General features: G+C 38.1%; 1 protein-coding gene and 1 pseudogene across 1 annotated transcript in view; one reads left to right on the top strand and one right to left on the bottom strand.

Moving 5' to 3' along the window:
• The window catches only part of LOC107733583 (rho guanine nucleotide exchange factor 25-like), a gene marked incomplete at its 5' end in the record, with an annotated part of 5,083 nt that extends 2,402 nt beyond the window's left edge, over positions 1-2,681 (bottom strand). Inside the window, 8 exons of the mRNA XM_016545260.1 lie at positions 745-837; positions 948-1,037; positions 1,167-1,236; positions 1,327-1,430; positions 1,506-1,572; positions 1,670-1,794; positions 1,880-1,954; positions 2,355-2,681. Of these exons, the coding sequence (XP_016400746.1) occupies positions 745-837; positions 948-1,037; positions 1,167-1,236; positions 1,327-1,430; positions 1,506-1,572; positions 1,670-1,794; positions 1,880-1,954; positions 2,355-2,681 (951 nt within the window). The remainder of the gene's footprint in view (positions 1-744; positions 838-947; positions 1,038-1,166; positions 1,237-1,326; positions 1,431-1,505; positions 1,573-1,669; positions 1,795-1,879; positions 1,955-2,354) is intronic.
• Positions 2,682-9,960: 7,279 nt separating this feature from the next.
• Positions 9,961-16,314, top strand: LOC107733598 (ankyrin repeat domain-containing protein 33B-like; annotated as a pseudogene).
• The last annotated feature ends 4,994 nt before the right edge of the window (positions 16,315-21,308 follow it).

The following is a 21,308-nucleotide window of genomic DNA, read 5'->3' on the forward strand; positions in this document are numbered from 1 at the left end:
CTTTTTAGCAGCATCATATGACCCCTTTAAAACTTTTCACAATTGTTACATGTTGCTCTACCATTCTAAAGTGTGGGGTCCGTAAGACTTATTTTTTTTTTTTTAAGAAATTAATACTTTTTCAGCAAAGATGTATTAAATTGATCAAAAGTAACAGTAAGGACATAACAATATAATGCTAATTTAATGTAACAAAATATTTATTTGAAATAAATGCTGTTCTTTTTAACTTGCTCATTAGAGACTCATCAGAGAATTCTGAAAAAAAAAAATGTATCAAAGTTTTTAACACTGATAATAATAAGAAATGTTACTTGAGCACCAAATCAGCATTTTAGAATAATATCTGAAGATAATGTGACACTAAAGACTGGAGTAATGACTGCTGAATTTCAGCTTTGCCATCACAGGAATAAATTACGTTTTAAAATACATTAAAATAGATAACAGTTATTTTAAATTATTAGAATATTTTAACTTTCTGCCTTGGTTAGCATAAGATACTTCTTTCAAAAACTTTAAAAATATTATGGACCCCCAAAGTTTCAAACAGTAGTCTATTTGAAGAATTTTAAGCTGATAAACAATTTTTCACATTTTTCTGTAACATCTGAATAAGTAACACCCAGGTAGTTGAAGCTCCCCCTTTGGAGTCCAACTATTTTTTTTTTTAATCATGCACAATTAGAAGAAGTAGCTATTTTAAAAGACTATGTACTTGTCGACAAGCTCACACAAACACACCTTCAGCAGCAGCTGATATTTCATGATTCTCTGAACAGGTTTGATGAGCAGGTCATCTAGCTGCAGTCTGTGACCCAGCTGTTGTCTCAGCTCCTACATGCAGAAAGAGCACAGGACAGGCATAGACCTTGACCTCAAACACCAAAGAGTAAACACTGCCTTATAATTATATTCTGATTTGACCTCATTTCAATATAAATTACCTCAAAATAGGTTTCAATGTACTCTGAGACGATGTGCTCTGACTTTGGCTTGTTCTGACAGTAAACCACATACATGTTGAGCCGCTTCTCCTGGAAAACACACTGAGATATTAATTCCTTAACATACATTTCAATTTATGTAAGATGGATTACTGCATTAAATGTTGACTATATCACCAGCAATTTAACTTGCAAGAAGGAAATAAAACATAGACTTACATGTTTGATAAACAGTTGTGCCAGCAGGTCAGGTTCCCACACACATTTCTCCAACTCCCCAAGAAAATAGCTGAGACAAAAGAAAAATAAAGGCAGCAGCTGTAAGAAGGTCAGGTTTACACATCTCAATGGGCACAGATCCTATCAATAGGTGACCTACTCTTTGTGCCAGTCATAGATCTGATGAATGTTCCCAAACACAATTTTATCCTTTCCCACCAAATACTCGGGCACCCCAACACTTTTCATTGTAGCCATATAACCCTGGAGAAGGGAGAACATGAGAGTTAAAAAGAATGAATGAGTAAGATCTACTGACTGAATGCATTTATATGTTACCTCCACTACAAGCCCCAGATCTTCCACATACAGCTTCTCTGTTTCTACCAGCTCTGTCAGCACATATCTATGAGACATAAGGTATACCAGATTTGGAGAAGGATTATAAACAATATCGTTTTCCAGAAACCATGGGTTTGGGTCACTATCAATCAAATACCAACATGCTTTTCTCAAAAGCAGTTCTTCTCTCCTGCTCATCATCCTCTGGGCTCTGCGACTGTACATGTGTCTCGTCAGTCAAGTCGGGAACTCTCTCCCCAGAATGCACATCGCAAAACTGATGCCTCTGAAATTGGACTCATTAGATGTCACAAGCACAAATCTGCAATTATGTATAAAAAATTTCAGTACGGTCCAGTGTTGTGTATTACCTGCAGGAGATAATTTAGGTATCTTGGGTAATAGGGACTGTCAGGAGATGCTGGCCCTGAAAGTTCAGCACAGTCCTGAATTCCACAGAAAGAGAAAGTGTGTACAGTTTTAGTGTAATATATAAAAATAACACAGAGGATTCCGTTTCTCTGTGACAAACATTAGCATTCAAAAGTTTTGGATTGGTAAGATTTTTTTTATGTTTTTGAAAGAAAAAACACCAAGGCTGCATTTGTTTGTTAAAAACAGTAATATTGTGATATATGTGATACATTTAAAAACTGCTTCATATTTTTGTAGAAACGGTGATACTTTTTTCAGGATCCTTTGAGGATTTTGTAACAATTCAAAAGCCTGTGCTGTAATTTTTGATCAATTTAAAGCATACTTGCTGAATAAAAGTATTAATTTCTTCTTAAAAAAATCTTACTGACTTCTAACTTTTGAATGCTATAGTGTAAATGATGTCCATACCAGAGATCTGTAGGAGCGGGGCAGTTTTTTGGACTCCGTTGGGCTCAATGGGCCTTGAGTAGATGAGAGAGGGAGAAACATATAGGCTGACCCTTCTGGGCTCTGAATGACCTTTGAGCTTTGACCCTTGCCAGATCTGCCCAGACTAAGCTTTCGAACTGGGCTGCTCAACCATCTCTTGAGGGCCTTGATGGAGCGCTGTGGTGTAGTAGATGGTTGTCTAGTGGAAAGAGGCTGATGGTTGCCGGGTGAGATTGGAGAGAGGTCATCAGTGGAGACGGAGGTTGAAGGTATATCAGGAGGCAAAGAGGCATCGCTGAGCCCTGTCAATGTGTATGACTCTAGAGTGAGAGAGTGAGAGAGAGAGAGAGAGAGAGAGAGAGAGAGAGAGAGAGAGAGGAGATAGAAGAGGTCATCAGTGGAGACGGAGGTTGAAGGTATATCAGGAGGCAAAGAGGCATCGCTGAGCCCTGTCAATGTGTATGACTCTAGAGTGAGAGAGTGAGAGAGAGAGAGAGAGAGAGAGAGAGAGAGAGAGAGAAAGGGAATGTAGAAGAAGATCTTTAAAACATTTAAAAAAAGAAAAAACCTGGTGCTTAACACAAGAAAAAATAGCATTTATATTTACGGTGAAGAAAAAATGGCAGCTGGCAACATTTAACTAATGATTGGATGACGTACTGACAACTATAACGACAAAACAGGGAGTGCAATAGAAGACTTAAAGTTAATGAGAAGTGACCTTTATTTCGAAATTACCACTGGACAGCCATAAAAAAAAATTTCATGCTTCTTCATTTATTATTATTATTTTTGTATTATTCATTTATAATTTGAATGTTATTTTTCCATTAAAGTTTATCTTTGTTCTATTAAAATATTATACATGTTCATCATAAATTATAAAGTAAAAAACATAGTTTGAAGTACTTTACAGTAATATTCATAGTATTGATATTTTTCCTAATTAACAGTTTTTTACAGTTGCATTTTTATTTTTTTATTTTTTTAATTAAAACAATTTACTGTGCTAAAGAAAACATTTCTCACTGTTACATTTTTATTCATTTATTTATTTTATTAAAACATTTTTACTGTGCTAAAGAAAAAAATTCTCAGTTATTCAGTTGACACATCTATGACGAACATTTGTACAATATGCTTATTTGGTGCTGAAGAAATGTTTCTTCAATTAAAATGTTCTTAATTAGATTTGAAAATGGCTGTGCTGCTTAATATTTTTGTGTAAATCATGATTTTTATTCAGGATTCTTTGATGAATTAAAAGTTTAAACAACAGCATTTTTCTGAAATGTAATATTTTTGTCTTTACTGTCACTTTTGATCAATTTAATACATATCCTTGCTGAATAAAAGTAGTTTTTTTCAATCAATCAATCAATCAATCAATCAATCTATAAAAATCTTACACCATACTTTTGAATAGCAGTACATATGTGCAATGATTTAATAAGGAGAGAATTAGGAGAAACAGAGAGTAATATGATTGATATATCGCAAGGGAATTTCCAGCTCCATCACTAATATTCATCTTGCAGTTATGTTTGCTGAATTTTCCACATAGTCATGAGAGGTGGAACATAAATATAACTGGCAGCACATGGAAGAGATTCTGCCTTATAAGCAGATGATACAGCTTAAAATGGTTTGTTTTTTTCCATGTTTAAACGCTTTAATGTGCAAAATGGGGGAAACATGCCCTATTTGAAGGGCATGAAGGGAAAAAAAGATTTTGAGAGAGAGAGAATGGGATTCTACTTTTTCTGTGTGGAATATGGATTAGCTGTTTCTAAAGGCCACATAACCATAATCCTGCAACAACCATTCACACACACACACACACACACACATATTGCATCAGCAATAATACATTTCTATAGACAATCCAGGTTCAGCATTTTTTCAAACTACAGGTCGAATGATGAAGCAACAGAACAATGGTAATAATTAATACACTTGTTTTCAAGCTCTAAAATGTGTAATATGAATTAAGATCTTATTGTTAATTAATCCTTTTGGTCTAATCAGGTATGGGAACATATTCAGAATAGTCATCCTGTAAAAACAGCAAAGCCTACCAAACCAGACAAATGCAAATACACTCAGAAAAATGTAAAAAGTGACAAAGCAACTAATGGATCTCTTACCTTGCTGTCTGAAGCAGCACTCACACCTGGCCAAAACTTTCTGAGAGAAGCATGCACAGCCACACACCCTTGGGCCACGACGCCCCTTCATACCAGCCGAGTAAACACTGCTGTACGACCCTGTAGCATGGCACTGTGACGATGTTAACTCCTACTCTCCTACTCTCAGTTCAGAGGTAATCCAGAGCTCTGAATTTACACGCAACATCTGTATAATCCCTCTGCTGTTATCCACATAGACCCACATCACATCATGCCTGGGTTCATAAAGATATTCTTTCTGTAGACTGCCTCTTCACCTTCAGGAGGCAATGAGGAAGGTCAGAGTAAAAGAATGAGATAGGAAGGAGATGTAAAAACTGTGATACTACTTTATTTTTAGCTGGTACTGTACTGACAGTCAGTGTGTGAGAGAGGGAGGCAGAGAAAGAGAAGGGATGTGGTTAATGTCTTGGGCTCCTCATGTGCTCTCCACTGCTAGTGTACACTTCACATTTGCTGAAGTCTGTCTCTCAAAGAAATGGAGATTGACTGTTAGTTACTGTTAACTGTCATTTCTGCACAACTACAAAATTAATGACTGTTTCCAAACAAGTTTCTTAAAGTCACAATGAAATGGAAACAGTGTCAGATATTTTCCTACGTATTGTGACGCATATCCAGGTGTAACGAATTTTCAAAAAAGAAAAAATGTATGGCGGGGACTTGGTTCTATACGCATCAGTAGTTAATTGGATTTTAAGGTGTGGTGTTGCAGTCAAAAATGGAAGCAAAAGTTAATGTTTTTTTTTTTTATGAAACATTTATATGAATCGGTCACAAAATAATTTATCTACAAAAATGCAATTTAGTGTAAATTTTAATTTAAGGAAATTCTGATAATCTTTTCTTCTGTATTGTGACATTTATACGAGTGAAGCAGCTCCTTGAACAAGAAAAAATGATTGATTCCATCCAACCTCAAATGTGACAGGTTGCTAGAGGGGGAGGGAAAGTTAATGTTTTTGAGTAAAGATTATGAGGGAACATGAAAACAAAACAAAACAAAAGAATAAATCATGGGTCTCCAAACTCGGTCCAGGAGGGCCAGTGTCCTGCAGAGTTTAGCTCCAACTTGCCTTAACACACCTACCTGGAAGTTAGCAATGCTGGGTCCCAATGTGCCTACTTATACTACGCCCTTAAATTATGTACTCATTTGGTGAACAAAAAAGTATACACACTTTTGAGTGTGTAGTAGAAGAGTACTCAAGCTTTGAGACATACTATCACGTCATACAATTGCGTCTTTAACAGACTGCTCTGTCGCATAGTTACACACACCCTGTCACTGAAAACTGACCTGTCAATCATCTTGCCATCGGGAGGACCGGGAGAAATCCCGGTGGCTTGGCGGCTGATTTGGCCCGCTGCCCTGTTTTTTTTAATTTTTTTAGTTAGGCTATTATTATTAATATTTTATATTTATGCCTTCTTAATTTACCAAAGTGATAATTTCCGATTTTTTCATTTTAATAAATCGATAATAAATCATAAATCAGTTAGTCTTGACTGGCAGCACTGCACCTGTTCCGCGCTTCCGTCGAACGACTCGATGAAAGAGAGAAAGCGGCCAGAAGAAGCAACATGTAGCAACATCACTGACCTGGTCAGGGCTTCAAGTGCAGGTCAGTTTCATCTGTAAATAAGCTAAAGAGTTTTGTCTTTATTAACGTATTTGAGTATTAAACTGCTAGTATGTTAGGCAATCAGTAGCACCCCATTATTATCATCATTCAGAATACTGTGCTAAAGGTCATCAATATCGATTGTAAAGTTACATAAATAATTAAAGCTGCAAGCAGCATTTATCGGGGTTCAAGCGTATTAAGACCTTTATGCCATCTATGGTGTTAGGGTCTAGGCCTAAAAAAACTAGAGAATCTAGAGAATTGTACTGCAGTGGTTTTGAGGTTTAGTGAAATACCTAGGACCTTAAGGCAAAGTTATAGAGAATGAGGAGATTCAACATATGCTATGAATATTGTTTATGTGTGATACGTAGCGCCACCCGGTGACTGATTTCTTTCATACTTCACACAGACCACTAGAGGCAAGAGCCAAACAGGCCCACCAAGTTTCGTTTTGATCGGCCTCCGTTAACCTGGTCTAACAGGTTCTCAAATTTCATAGGCCAATGGCAGCCATGTTTTTTGAGAGACGCGAAGGTCCTCATAGACATTCATGGCACCTTCGACCAAGACACTGCATGCCAATGTTCAAGTCAATCGGATTAACTGTTGCGTAGTTATAGCCATTTTCATGTTTTTTCCTGTTATAGCGCCACCAAGTGGACAATCACTTTACCATCATGGCAACTTGGACAAGGACAGTGCATGCCAATTTTCAAGTCAATCAGACTAACTGTTGTGTAGATGTAGTGGTTTTCATGTTTTTTTTCCTATTACAGTGCCACCAAGTGGCCAAAAGCTAATTTTTTTTTACTGTGACCTCGGACTGAGCTTCTACACATGTGTACCATGTTTAGTGAAAATATCTCATTGCAATCAAGAGATATAACCATTTTAGTAAAAGGCAACTGCTACTTCAAACGTTTTGGCGTTCTGTTGCGAACCTGAATCACCAATCGAAATTCTTTTGATAACTTTTTGCCATGAGTGTTTCTAGATGATGCATGCCAAGTTTTGAACAAATTGCACAAATGGCCTATGAGGAGTTCGAAAAAGTAGATTTTTCAAATAATATCAAATGTTTAACGAACAATTTGATTGACAGCAGTGGTTCTTGAGGCAAAGTTGTTCAGAATGAGGAGATTCAACATATGATATGAATATTGTGTGTATGTGTGATACGTTGCGTGATATATAGGGTCTAAAACACGATTGCACCACCTAGCCTTTCACCAGTTGTCTGAACATGCGCTTCTAACTAACTTTACATTTGGATATGGCTTAATTGAAAATGTGTGGGTTTTTTCTTGTCTTTAAGGAACTTTCTCTCTCTCTCTCTTTCTCCCCCTTACATTCACAGACGTGCAAACTGACAGAAAGTAAATTAATTATCATTTATTTTCTTGTCTTGCGCTAGGTGTGGACTCAGGTAAAGAGTGCGTTTGCATGTTTTGAGTGTATGTGTAACAAAGAATTCCTGTTCAGTAAAAAAGAAAAAAGAGAGAGAAAAAGACCTCTCCTACCGCTCATAAGCATTATGAAAGGGTATCTTTGACCCCTCACCTTTGCCCTCAGGTATGTGTTTGGGTCTTGAGTTCCAGCTTTGTTCTGCATTTTCCCATTCTGTACCCTTCTTTGAACAACCCTGTTTGTCTTCCAGCAAAAGACTCCTTTCAGTGTGTTCTTGCATCTGAAACGGGTCATAAAAATTAGTGTTATCCTCCAGCTCTGAAAGGGCAGAGTTGTAACCAGTTTTACTATCACAGCAGCTATAAAATACATGTCGATATGCAATACAATGCATTTCATGAGCAATTCATATGGCCCTTGAAAAAACACATACCTCCTCAAACTAGACCAACAACACACTATGAGTCTCAAGAAAACATTTAACCCCAAAATTAAAAGAAAAAATATATATTGCATGAAAAAAAAAAAAACGTTTTTTAGGACCAATTTCCCCTAGATATTCACCTAATGTATTTGAATGTTTGCATTCCCAATGGTAATTCTCTTTACTGGTTTTATGTTTATTTACAGTAAATCCGCATAAATTAAAGACAACACAAAATGTACCATGACATATAAAAACAATGACAATTTAATTAATGTCATTATTTTTAACATTGCAGTTATTCAATTATATATTTTTTCTACCACAGTAAAAAAAAAAAAAGGTTCAAATAAAATGGGCTTAATTTTTTTTAATAAAAATCTGTTTATTTTTATATATCAGCAGTTGCTCTGTGTTTCCCTGAAGTTTGGCCAAACTCTTCATCTTCCTCTTTCTCTGTCTCTGGATAAATGAAGGAAATGTCTGGCTCCTTGTTTTGTTGTGTCTTCTGTACTGGTACTGTCCAGCTTAATCCCCATTCAGCTCTTCCTGACTCACTGACACACATTCTTATCTTCTCTCCATCTGCTGTCCACCACCCATTCCCTCCCTCTTCTCCAACACACTTTTGCTTTATCTTGTCCTCCGAGAGAGTGTGCAACGAGAGAAAAAAGAGAAAGAGCTTGACATGTTATCCTACAAATACTGTATGTACAGGTACAGGATTTTATAATTAGGGTTTTTCCTTAGGGTTAGTCTAATTCATTTATAATTACAACAAGAAGTCAGTGGAAGGTCTCCAACATGACATTTATCTATATATCCTTGTCCCCATGAGGAAAACCATAAACATACTAAATAATGTCTTTATAAAAATCTTTGGGGGTTAGGTTTAAGGATAAGGGATATAAAACATTCATCACACACTCCAGAAAGTATTTTAGTGCAGTTATATGAAAATAGTAATGAAAACAATGCTTTCTCTTTCTTTTCTTTTTTATATAATTCTAAATTGCTCAGTCCTGTCAGTTGCAGTTGTGTAAATTCTGTTCTAATTGTATTAAATATTCATTTGTGGTTTGCGTTGTTTTAGAACAATCATCCGCAACATATTCAGTATATATGCATGTCATCTGTATGCTTATATAACAACGATCACTCACTTCCTTAAGTGCTGCTGGGATATAGGAGGATTAACTTAATATGAACTTAATTTAGGGATTTAGGATGTTTGTGAAGACCTGATGATAAAAGAGTTTTTATCAGTTTTATCAGAGATTTTTATCAGTCCCTTCAGAATTGCAAGAATGAATGCAAATTAGCTTGTGATTTTATTTTTATTTAAAAAAAAATTTTTTTTGCATAAAATGCTTAAGCCTGTATGTTCAGTTATTATGCACAAAATATGTATAGGTTGTTGTACTACTGACGTTGGTGTATACATAATGATTATTGGTATTTATTTGTGCCACAGTAATCAGACAAATTTCTGTAGGACTGCTTTATGGAGATGGATTGTCCTGTTATGAACAGTGTTAATTACCAATTAAACATTTAAACTGGTCATGTAAGCACAAAGCTTAATCTTTTTAATACTTATACTCTAGTGAGCCAGTGAGAGTATGAATGCCTTTGTTTGTCAGTACGAGACAGAGAAAAAGAAAAGGAAACAATTTTGATAGAGTGTGTGTGTGTGTGTGTGTGTGTGTGTGTGTGTGTGAAAGGTGATTATGCTCTGAAAGCCTATATTGGGTCTTTTCTGATCCTGAAAGGCATTAGTCAGTCTAATGACCTGAGGTGTTACGGAGCATGTATATGCCCATCTGTGATCACATCAAATACTACAACACACACTATGAAGACGTGAAACTGATGGTTGTATTTTCTGCAAGCTGAGGTTTCTGATAATGACTTGTGAATGTTTAAAGGTATAGCAGCATTTACTGAAGACACCTCTTTTCTTCTGAAGTGTGAACACAGGTGAGTTATACTCCATATTTATACAATCTCTATTATAAATCAAATTTAAAAGGTATGTGCCAGACTCTCAGGAAGCATTTAAGAGCATCTTAAGAGAGCATTAAAGAGACTGTTTTTGTTTTATTGTTGTAATCTTTGGTTTTGTATTTTACAAGATTTTTTATGAAATGCACATCTAAAGAAATGTTTAACTTATTGCTGTTTTGAGAAACCGAAATACCAGCTTTTGTAACTAAACGAAATGTTTCACAAAAAATTGTTGTATAAACACATACATGTATTAATGGTAGAGTTAATTGAGGAAATGTGTGTTTTTAGTGTACCATATGTAAGCCTTTTTACAGGTATCTGTGTATTTTAAGCCTGAGCTGGCCAGATTTAGCACTGACAATTAAAGCACAGCTCCCAGGCTAAATCCGGAGCTATGAAAACTCCCAGTTTTCTTGCATCAGAAGTTTTTGAAGTAATCGAACAGTAATGGTTGTCATCACAGACAGTGCATTATTTTTATTTCATGTATTTATGGATGGATGGATAGATAGATGGATTGGATGGAAGTTTCTTTCACTTGGTTAGAGAGCGTTGTGGTTTATATCCTTTGGTATTTTTACATCAAGACAGGGGCCATAAACTCTTGGAGTGCATTCCTTCATCTCAGGGTGCTGACCCACTACAACCATGTTGGAACACTTTCCTCAAATGCCAGCAAAGATGGTGTAGGCAAGATTGAACTTTGCAGACATGGCAGCAGTTCAAAGCTCTGCCTTTAAGGACCCAAACCTTGGGTCAGGCCCGGATGAGGATGAAATCTCATTGTTGGAAGAAGAGTCAGACTCTGGAAGCTTGCTCTCTGATGATTCTGTTCTCCCCGATTACGAACAAGAGGAAAGGACAAAGGGAACTGCCAACACACTATATGAGGCTTGTGTCCAAAATGACCCAGAGGCACTGAAGAGCGTGTTGGAACGAGGTGTGACCTATGATGAGGTCATGGAAGTTGACATTAATGGCAGGGTAAGACAGATTAGTATTAGAGAGCATGAGACAGAATGACTAATCACAGAGCAGAAAAATCAGTAATGCAATAAAAATAAGTAGTATAGGGACGAATTCACACTAACTAATTGCTTATTAGCATGCCTATTATTAACATGAATTTAACGTGAATTTTAATTAACTTTTACGTTTTTGTTTAATATAAATTTCTAGGTCAACCTGGATCGCTATTTGGGTTTCCTTTGAGAAATTCAAATGCTTTTCACTGGATAAGTTTAATTAGGTCTGAGGTTCTTGTTTAGTTCTATAACATACATTGTCACCCTAAATTTGAACTACAACTGCAATAAGGTTGTGTGTATGTTTGACAAATGGAACTACATAATCCTTATGTAGCAACTTGTTGACGACACTTCCGAAATTCATGTTTGAGGCATGACTACGTGCAATTGTAACTTAAACGCGTGAGAAAATCAATTTAAGTAATGTAACGAATCAGCTCATGGGAAATATGAATAATTAATCATAACTAGTTATAATTAATTATGAATATTTTAGATCCGCTGTAGATATTTACTTGACCTCTCAGGGTCAACTGTCTTGTCAATTCTAAGAACGTTAATTTCCTGGTTAAGGGAAATAACTTTCTTACTGTACAATTTTACAAAAGCTTGTAGCATAAATCTGCATGATTAAGTGACTCCAGTTATTAGCAAACAATGATGTTAACAGACCTTATTGTACTCATTCCTGAGGAAACCAGTGCCTCGAAAATGCTAATTACAAGTTTTAGCACCACATACTGAACAACCTTATTTATTTATTTATTTATTATTTAACCACTCAGAAGAGTTTCACATTATTTTATTAGTGCTGCAGGGTTATTATGGTTTGGTTGATTATGAAATTGTTACCTGTTGATGTGAAGTGTCCATGTATTACAGTACATATATTTATGTCTCTTTACCTTTTTACCTGTTAAAGGAATATATTGATAGAGCTCTTTGTAACACACCATGATTCTCTCATATAGAATGGACTGATGGTGGCTGCATATAAAGGCTTTCTTCCAATTGTTCCAATGAGTTGCACGGCTGTCCGCATCTGGATATTAACCACCAAGACAATGACGGCAACACTGCTCTAATGGTCGCAGCTCAAGCTGGTCAGTTGCTGCATGTGTGATGTCAATTGATGTTTTTTTGGAAAGTTTTGATGGAAATTAGATGAACTACTGCCTGGATTCTGCTGGCAATAATAGTACTCCTGCCAAATAGTGATTTTTGTGAATATGATGCAATTTAAATAGAATTGAGGTGTATTTGAATCAAAAAGAATGATAATGACTTCATGTTAAATACAATTTGAGTTACTATTTACAGTTTAAAGAATTTGCCCCATTTCTTTATTTAGTATATATTCCAAAATACAAAGTAAAAAAAAATGTTTTAAATCTTTCTGTACACAGGTCATATCTCCATATGTAACTACATCATGAATTACTTCCCTGGAGCAGAGACAGAGATCAGAGACAACAGAGGATTCACTGCCCTCATTAAAGCTGCCATACAGGGAAGGAATGATGTGGTGGCAGCTCTCATAATGCACGGTTAGTTGTTGAACACACACATGCTGATGTGCTGAAAATGATCCTTCAGAATGTTGGCATTGTTTGTATTCATCACATCACTATAGAGAGACAAGAAGTTACCAAATGATCCACATAACCAATCACAAATGGCGTAGCTGGCACTGACCCAGTTCACTAGTTTAGCATCCAAAGTTTAATTAATTAAGTAATTAAAGCAAAGGATCTGTGGAAGGCACAACATGACTAGTGATTTCTGACACAGCATTCTTTTTTAAACTATAACTCCTCCAGCATCCCTCTGATATTTTCTATATTTTTCTGTCTTAGGGGCTGATGTAAATGCTGTAGACTCCAACCGTGGTAAATGTGCACGTGACTGGGCACTGAAAACAGGTCGCTTTGACACACTGAATCGTCTGCGCCACCTTGCGCTTCATCCCACAGCTGAACAGTTCTGTGACACCTACGTCCCAGAGTGGCCCAACCTTAAGGTGCTGGTCAGCAAAGCAACAGCCAATAAGAGTGCCAGCCAGAAGCTGACTCATCATCTCAAGAGTACTTTTGGTTTCAGTTTCCCACGTGACCCGCAGGCCAATGGTGTCATGGATCACATGGTGCGAATGACCACCAGCTTACGCAGCCCATTCATAGCCACGGCCACACGACCGCTGTGCCCAAGCAGCCCTCCGCAGATGGGTAAACGTCGGCTTGCTGTGGCTGAGCTGATGCAGAAGCACTCACAGAAGCAACTGGAGGAGAGTTCACTGTGCCATCGAAACAGCTCCATCTCCTCCATTTCTCCATCTGTCCACTCAGCTGAGTCTGTCTCTTTGTCCTGCTGTGCCAGTACAGAGAGACGAGGCAGTGTGCTGTCTATTGCTCAGTCTGGAATGCGCACATTCATTCCTCGTAGCGTAGCGTCAAGGCGCAACAGTGTCTTCCCCTCTGGTTGTATCCCACAGATCAAAGTGTCACGGTTCATGGGTCCGTGCGGTCCTTTTGCGTCTTGTCATGTGGGTGTATGTGTGTTACGTCATTCGTTAGTGGTTGCAGCTGGCGCTCTATCAGAGCGCGCCAGCTGCAACTCATTAGCAATTCCTTTTATAGGACTTGGCCAAATGTTCACTCTACATTTCCCTCCAACCATCTTCGTTTCCCACCGAAGAGGCTAAAGTGGCGTTTGTCATAACGTTGCTCTCGGGACGAACGGCTAACTGGGGAACCACCGTGTGGGATCGGAGACTGCCTTGTTGCTCGTCTTTTCAGGCATTCTCCGAGGAGCTACGGAAGGTTTTTGATCATGCTGCTGCGGGCAGACGCCGTTCTCTTCACAGACTCAATTGCCTTCACTCACCAGTAAAACTGTTTTCTCTCTTCCAGAGCCCGAGCCCATGCAGGTGGGAAGGTCCCTACTCTCACAACTGGAGAAGCAGAGACGTAAGAGAGAGGGATTGTGTTTATACTGTGGCGCCACCGGACACATCGCAGCACAGTGTCCTGTAAAAGACAACGCCCGCCAGTAGGTAGGAGGTTACTGACGGGTGCCATCAAAGGACACAAATCCTCTAGTGTGAGCACTCATCTTTCTGTGAGGCTGGTAATTCGGTCTTTTAATCATGACTGTGAGGCTTTAGTGGACTCTGGAGCAGAGGGGAATTTTTTAGACATTGCTTTCGCTCGGTCCCTTCAGATACCTGTGGTGGAGCTTTCACAGCCCATCTCTATGCTTGCACTCAACGGCCAGGCCTTACCCTCCGTCACTCACGCCACTGCACCCTTAAGACTCATCACTTCGGGTCAACACACTGAGGACATTCACTTTCTCCTCACTGACACGCCCACTGCTCCGTTAGTGTTGGGTCATCCCTGGCTGGTTCTCCATAACCCTCATATCAATTGGGGTAGCAATACTGTCCTGGGCTGGAGCGAATATTGTCATGCCACCTGTTTGTTGTCTGCGTGTTCTCCCGTTTTCTGTTCTGTGTTTCAGGAGGATCACTCGGACCTGTCTAACGTGCCACGTGAGTACCTTGATCTGAAGGGAGTGTTCAGTAAGTCTCGGGCTGCTTCTCTACCTCCTCATCGTCCCTATGACTGTGCTATAGACTTATTGCCAGGTACGTCTCCGCCTAAGGGCAAATTATATTCACTTTCCACGCCGGAGAGGGAGGCCATGGAGAAATATATTTCTGATTCTTTAGCAGCCAAGATCATCCGCTCCTCTTCATCTCCAGCCGGTGCGGGGGGTTTTTTCGTGAAAAAGAAGGACGGCTCTCTTCGTCCCTGTATTGATTATCGGGGCTTAAACGACATCACGGTGAAGAATACTTACCCTTTACCGTTGATGTCGTCGGCTTTCGAGCGTCTGCAGGGGGCGTCATTTTTCACGAAATTAGATCTCCGCAACGCTTATCATTTGGTTCGCATGAGAGAGGGGGATGAATGGAAAACCGCTTTTAATACCCCCAGGGGGCACTTTGAATATCTTGTTCTTCCCTTTGGCCTTTCCAATGCTCCCGCGGTTTTCCAGGCACTCGTTAACGATGTTCTGAGAGATATGCTAGATCAGTTCATTTATGTTTACCTGGATGACATACTGATATTTTCTCGTTCTCTCCAGGAACATGTTCAGCACGTCAGACGAGTGCTTCAGAGGCTGTTAGAGAATGGGCTTTTCGTCAAGGCGGAGAAATGCGTTTTCCATGCACAGTCTGTTCCTTTTTTGGGATACATCATCTCGGCCGAGGGGGTGCGCATGGATTCCGAGAAGGTTCAGGCTGTGGTGAATTGGCCAACTCCAGATTCCCGCAAGGCCCTGCAGAGGTTTCTGGGCTTTGCCAATTTCTACCGGCGTTTTATTCGCAATTTCAGCCAGCTAGCTGCACCTTTGACGGCCTTAACCTCCACCAAGACTGCGTTCAGGTGGTCTAGTGCAGCAGAAGCTGCATTTTCCAAACTAAGAGGCTGCTTCTTTTCAGCTCCCATCCTCATAGCCCCTGATCCTTCCAGGCAGTTTGTGGTGGAGGTTGACGCGTCAGAGGTGGTATTCATCCAGAGGTGCAGACGCACCTGGAGCAAGGCCACGGTGACCCTCCTCCAGGTGGGGGCGCGCACCAAGGTTCAGGCCGATCGCCACCGGTCGAAACCTCCCGTTTACATCGTTGGTCAAAAAGTGTGGCTTTCAACCAAGAATATTCCTCTCCGATCCGTCAGTAATCAAAGTTACCAAATCCTCTGAGCCCACTCCAAAAAAGGAGAAGAAGAATAAAAAGCAGAAAGGTTACCTGGAGCCTCCAAAGTGGAAGTATAAGGAGGCTAAGGATGAGAAGAAGAAAGAGAAGAAAGCGTTGAAGGAAAAGGAAGAGAAGGAAAAGGAGATGAAAAGCAAAGACAAGGATAAAGGAAAAAGGAAAAAGCGTGATGATTAAGATGGGCTCTTTAAAACTCTTTAAAACTCTCAATAAGGTTGTAGATGCCCTCAGTGTAATTATGTGTGAGGAAATGCTTGATGACAGAATCGGTGAAGCAATGCAGTGAAGAGAAAAGTGGAAGCGCATTTTGAAACCTCAGTGGTGCATTCCTGTCTCACAAAAATCACTTCCTACTGATGATTCCTAATGATCATTTCAGTCAGTCTTATAGGCTTAAGCAAACATTTTAAGGTCTCTGATTGGATGACTTGCATGTAGAATAATTCCTGAATGAATGCTGCATCTAAATAATCACCGACATCATCAGAGCTGAATTGTGCTTAACCAAAAATATTACAGTTCATATTTAACTAACTGATTATTTATAGTCCATCACTGACATAAATAAAAAAAATAATAATAATAATAATTTAACCACAGTTTATTTGCAAGACTATTGTATCCCACAGCAGACAGTTGTCGAAATTAGGATTATGTGCAACAAACTTCTGTATTCTGTAAAAAAGGTTGCGTCGCTTACAGTTCAAGGTTTTTGTATGTGCTTCATTAAATATGGAGCTGTTTTACTCAAGATGCCTTCAGAGGAGATACCAATCATAACACAATGTCCATCACATATGCAGAATGATATCTAAAAGTTTTTATTTTTCTTCTTCTGACTAACATTTGGATATTAAAATGTAATAAACAACAACAATAAAAACAACTAGCTAGGTTACCTTAAAAGTCCATAGAAATCGCCATCAGTTCATACCGCTGTTAACACTTTCTCAACAAGTATATACGATGAGACCTGTCTCCGGTTTTGGTCAGGTGACAACATATACCCTGTTCACCTGCTAATAAAATGAACAATTTTTTAGCAGCAGCTGCACTCTCAGAAAAAAAAAGTACAAAGCTCTCATTGGGGTAGGTACGATCCTTGTACCTTATTTACCTCTAAATGGCACATATTAGTAACTTAAAAGCAGTTGTTCTCAAATCCGGTTCTGAGGAGATCCTTTGTATGTGTCTCTTAACTGACACACTCAGTTCATTTGATGGAGTTTCTACTAATGATCTGATTATCTGAATCAGGAGTGTTAAATAAGGAAGACATACAAAATGTGCAGAGCAGTGGGTCCCCAGAACTGGAGAGGAGAACCACTGACTTAAAGGTACTTTGTAGTGCATATTAGTAACTAAAATCTACATATTAGTACCTTTTGAAAGGGTACTGCCCCAGTGACAGTTTTGTATCTTTTTTCTGAGAGTGTGTTGTAGTATTTTGTGCAGTGCAAAAGCTAACAAAATGTTATCACGACTGACTTGATCATGTATTATGTTTGTAAATATGTACTGTATGATCCATTGTAAGATACTGTAAGTATGCTGTAGTACACAAAGATGGTCTTATTGGCTTTCTCTCACCCTCTCTCCCACCTGTGTATCATCTCTGACAGCACTGCAGGGACAGACGCGAGGCTGAACAGTCAGTAATCTGCTCTCTTACAGTTATGCAACACAGCCATGTGGAGAGCAGCAGTAAAGCCATGCAGGATTAGAGATCTAGCCGGGTCACTCAGGTCCAGCAGAGGCCTCTGGCTAAGTCTGGGATCATGAGTCATGGCTTCTAAAGGACATGCCCTGGAATCACTTTTGTAGTGATACGATCTGCATCAGCAAGGGGAGAGAGATTCTGTGCACCCAATATTACAGAACAAAAGGACTACATTTGAAATAAGAGACAACATAACAATTTAGAATTAATGAATTCATGCATTAGAAATTTAAAAGAAAAATGGTGAGATGTTTCTTTGAAAATTCTAATGCATGGACAGAGGTACCAATGTAAATTATGGCCAATTCAACTAGAAAACTAGAAACAACTAGAAAATGATATATATATATATATATATATATATACTGTATAGTGTAATAAATTTAAATACTAAAATTTAAAGATAAAAAAAAAACTTTATTTAAAAATACATTTAAATTGTTTACACACAATATAGTGGACAAAAAAAAGTCACATCCTTTTTTGGGGTCAATGAACTTCCTGTTAGTTAATGTTTCACCAGTTCTGAATTTCAGCTCTGCTTTGTTGTGGATTTAAGCAGTTTGCATTCTTGTCATGTCACAGTTTCATTTGGTGTTACTTTTCAAGATGATTCTCCCCAATATAGGAGGTAAGTGTTTATTTCATTTTCCTGATGTTTTTAAACTCATTGGAGTATATTGTGCAATGAAGAAACATTTCATGTAGATGTTAAATGTGGCCAATTGCAAGAACATGCAACTCTAAATTCAAATGAACTTTTTTTTTCAGTTAATTAAATTTACAATAAATAGCAACTAACAGTATAAATTAGAAGGTGAATCAGTGTTACCCAAAGAACTTACTTTATTCTCAACCAATCTTCACAATGCAAAAAAAACAAAACAATTACAATGTATTTATAACACTATTATTGTTTCTACACATATCACGATAAGTCCCCATGCTCGAGCTAGTCATATTTGTGTTTGAGTGAGGAGGACTGGTCAGATTCAGACAGGTCAATTTGGCCAGTGTAGAAATGTAGAAAACATTACTTTTCTAAATCTTGAGTTAGTTTGATTCACAATAATGAATATTTATAAAGTATAAATGTATTTGCAAACAGTAGGCCTAAAAACTAACTCTGTAAAATATAAATATAACTATATTGTTTTAGTACATTATCTGAGTTTTGCATCTTACATGTTGTTTGTTTCCCATCTATAAAATATTGCAACATGCACATTTCATATACTGTAATTTGGGAAAATCCTGTTTTTCACAGTACATTGCAATCACTCTTTCTTCATAGCGCTAGCTGTGGTGTGCTGGATAATGGGTGTGAGAAACACAGCATCTCAGGGTAATCATTCAGAATCATTCACCTACTAGTGTAACGGGGCTGACGAGACGTGAGACGTGCGGATCCATGTGCGAGCTTTATTAAAACAGAAGAGGTCAGAAACACAGGCAGGGTCGAACAATGGCAAACAGGTATAATGAGGGCAAGACAGAAGAGTAATCCAAAACGGGCGTGGTCGATAAGCGGCTAACAATATCCAGAGGGGATGGCTAGCAGACGGAAGTTCATGGACCGGATACGTAACAACTAGTATGAGGTAGTAGTACGAGGGAGGAAGTGCAGTTTTTTTTCAGTCAGGTCATGTAATGTTACATTTATCTATTGTTTACAGAAGTATTCTCACTAACCTGTCCTATTCCTAAAAATATATTAACTAAAGATTTCTAGGTTGTTGGGATTCTTCTAGAAAAGTATATATATTGTGTAGTGTAAAAACATGAATGATCATTAAATCAGATGTGTAATAATATGCATAATAATAAGCTCATCGTGCCTGCAGTAACATGTTGACTAAGCTTCTTGTCCTGCAATGTTATCGTTGGGGTTTGGTATGATTTTTAAATATTTTGAAAGATTATTATTTATAATAACTGCTTTGTATTTGTATATATTTTAAAATGTAATTTACTCCTGTTATTGCAAAGCTGAATTTTTAATTCAGCAGCCATTACTCCAATCTTCAGTGTCACATAATCCTTCAGAAATCATTCTAATAGGCTGATTTAGTGCTCAAGACACGTTTCTTATTATTATCAATGTTGCACACCTTTGTATATGGAAACCATGATGCATTTTTTCAGTATTCTTTGCTAAATAGAAAGCTCAAAAGAACAGCATTTATTTGAAATATAAATATTTTGTAACATTATACATGTCTTTACTGTCACTTTCAACCAATTTAATGCATCTTTGCTTAATAGTTCACCCAAAAATGAAAATTCTGTCATTTACTCACCCTCAGGTTATTCCAAACCTGTATGAGTTTCTTTTTTCTGTTGATCACAAAAGAAGATATTTTGAAGAATATGGGTAGCCAAACAGTTGATGGTCCCCATTGACTTCTACAGTATGGGAAAAAAAAAATACCATGGAGGTAAATGGGGACCATCAACTTTTCTTTTTCTTTTTCAAAATATCTTCTTTTGTGTTTCAAAAGAAACAGGTCAGACAGTTTGAGATTAATTGTACAAAATTATTGCAATGACAAATGTTTTAAAGACCCCATGAAATGACCTACTGTATTTTAATTAACAATGATTTGTTTACTTGGTAGCCAGCTATACAGGCAATATTAGTGGGGGGTGGGGGGGTTGGGGGTTCCTTTCACTCTGCTCTTTGCCAGATGCATCACCCCGTCCTAAACTGTCTGTGGATACGTATGGTGCCTCCAAACTGTATGTCAAGGACAAACAAAATGTGAAAATCTCCTGCTCCATCGGCTCAGTTTATTTAAAATCAAATGACTATGTAAATCACCCCATTCACACTTGTACTGAATTGTTTGTAATTACGTTGCAAATGATCTTTCTAGTACATACACAGCAGGTGTCCTCTCAACAGTCTTCCTTCTTGTTTAGGGATACTTAGAGTTTAGAAGGGATGGCACTTATTTGAGTCAAACATACACCAAACCAGGCTACCCTGAGTCTATCACACAGTATGCCCCAGTGCTTGAAGGAGAGTATGAATGTGTATTCCATCTTATTTCCTCGAAAATTAAACTGACGTCTCAGCCCAGCAATTCAGCCTTCATTTGCAGTGAGTTCCTATAAACAGCTAACTTTTTGATGCATTACAACTAAGATAAATTACTCTGTTTCAGCCTTTTATTTATGTAATTATTTGTTTAATTATTTATTTATGTTTTGCATGTAGTCATGCACTTTACCTCTTATAAATAATGTTTAATGCAGAGATTTAAATAATAAACGCCAAGGGGCAGTGCTGAGCTACTACTTTGTATTTGACCAACACATTAGTGCACTGCACTTTTAAAGACATAAGCTGCGTCCGAAATCGCATACTTCCATACTATATAGGAGGCGAAAAACAGTATGCGAGGCGAGTAGTATGTCCGAATTCATAGTATTCGAAAAACAGTAGGCGAGAAGTACCCGGATGACCTACTACTTCCGCCCGAATTCCGTAGCATGCATACGATGGACACTTTACTATCCCATGAGGCCACAGGAGAGGAGGCATCATATTCGAAAATGGTGGAAGGCGGCGACGCGGCTCTTTTCAAGTGCAAGTACCTCAGGGAAAAACGTTGTTCATTGTGGTTAAATTGCACTTGTTTAACATGAACTAAGTGAACGGCTGACTTATTGAGCAGCGATGAGGGACATGATGGACTGTCGTGAAAGCCGGAGGTTTGGACGGAGGTCAGATCCATCTTC

The sequence above is a fragment of the Sinocyclocheilus rhinocerous genome, unplaced genomic scaffold (assembly GCF_001515625.1).
Source record: "Sinocyclocheilus rhinocerous isolate Xijiao unplaced genomic scaffold, SAMN03320098_v1.1 scaffold4023, whole genome shotgun sequence".
In the NCBI taxonomy this organism is placed as follows: Eukaryota; Metazoa; Chordata; class Actinopteri; order Cypriniformes; family Cyprinidae; genus Sinocyclocheilus; species Sinocyclocheilus rhinocerous.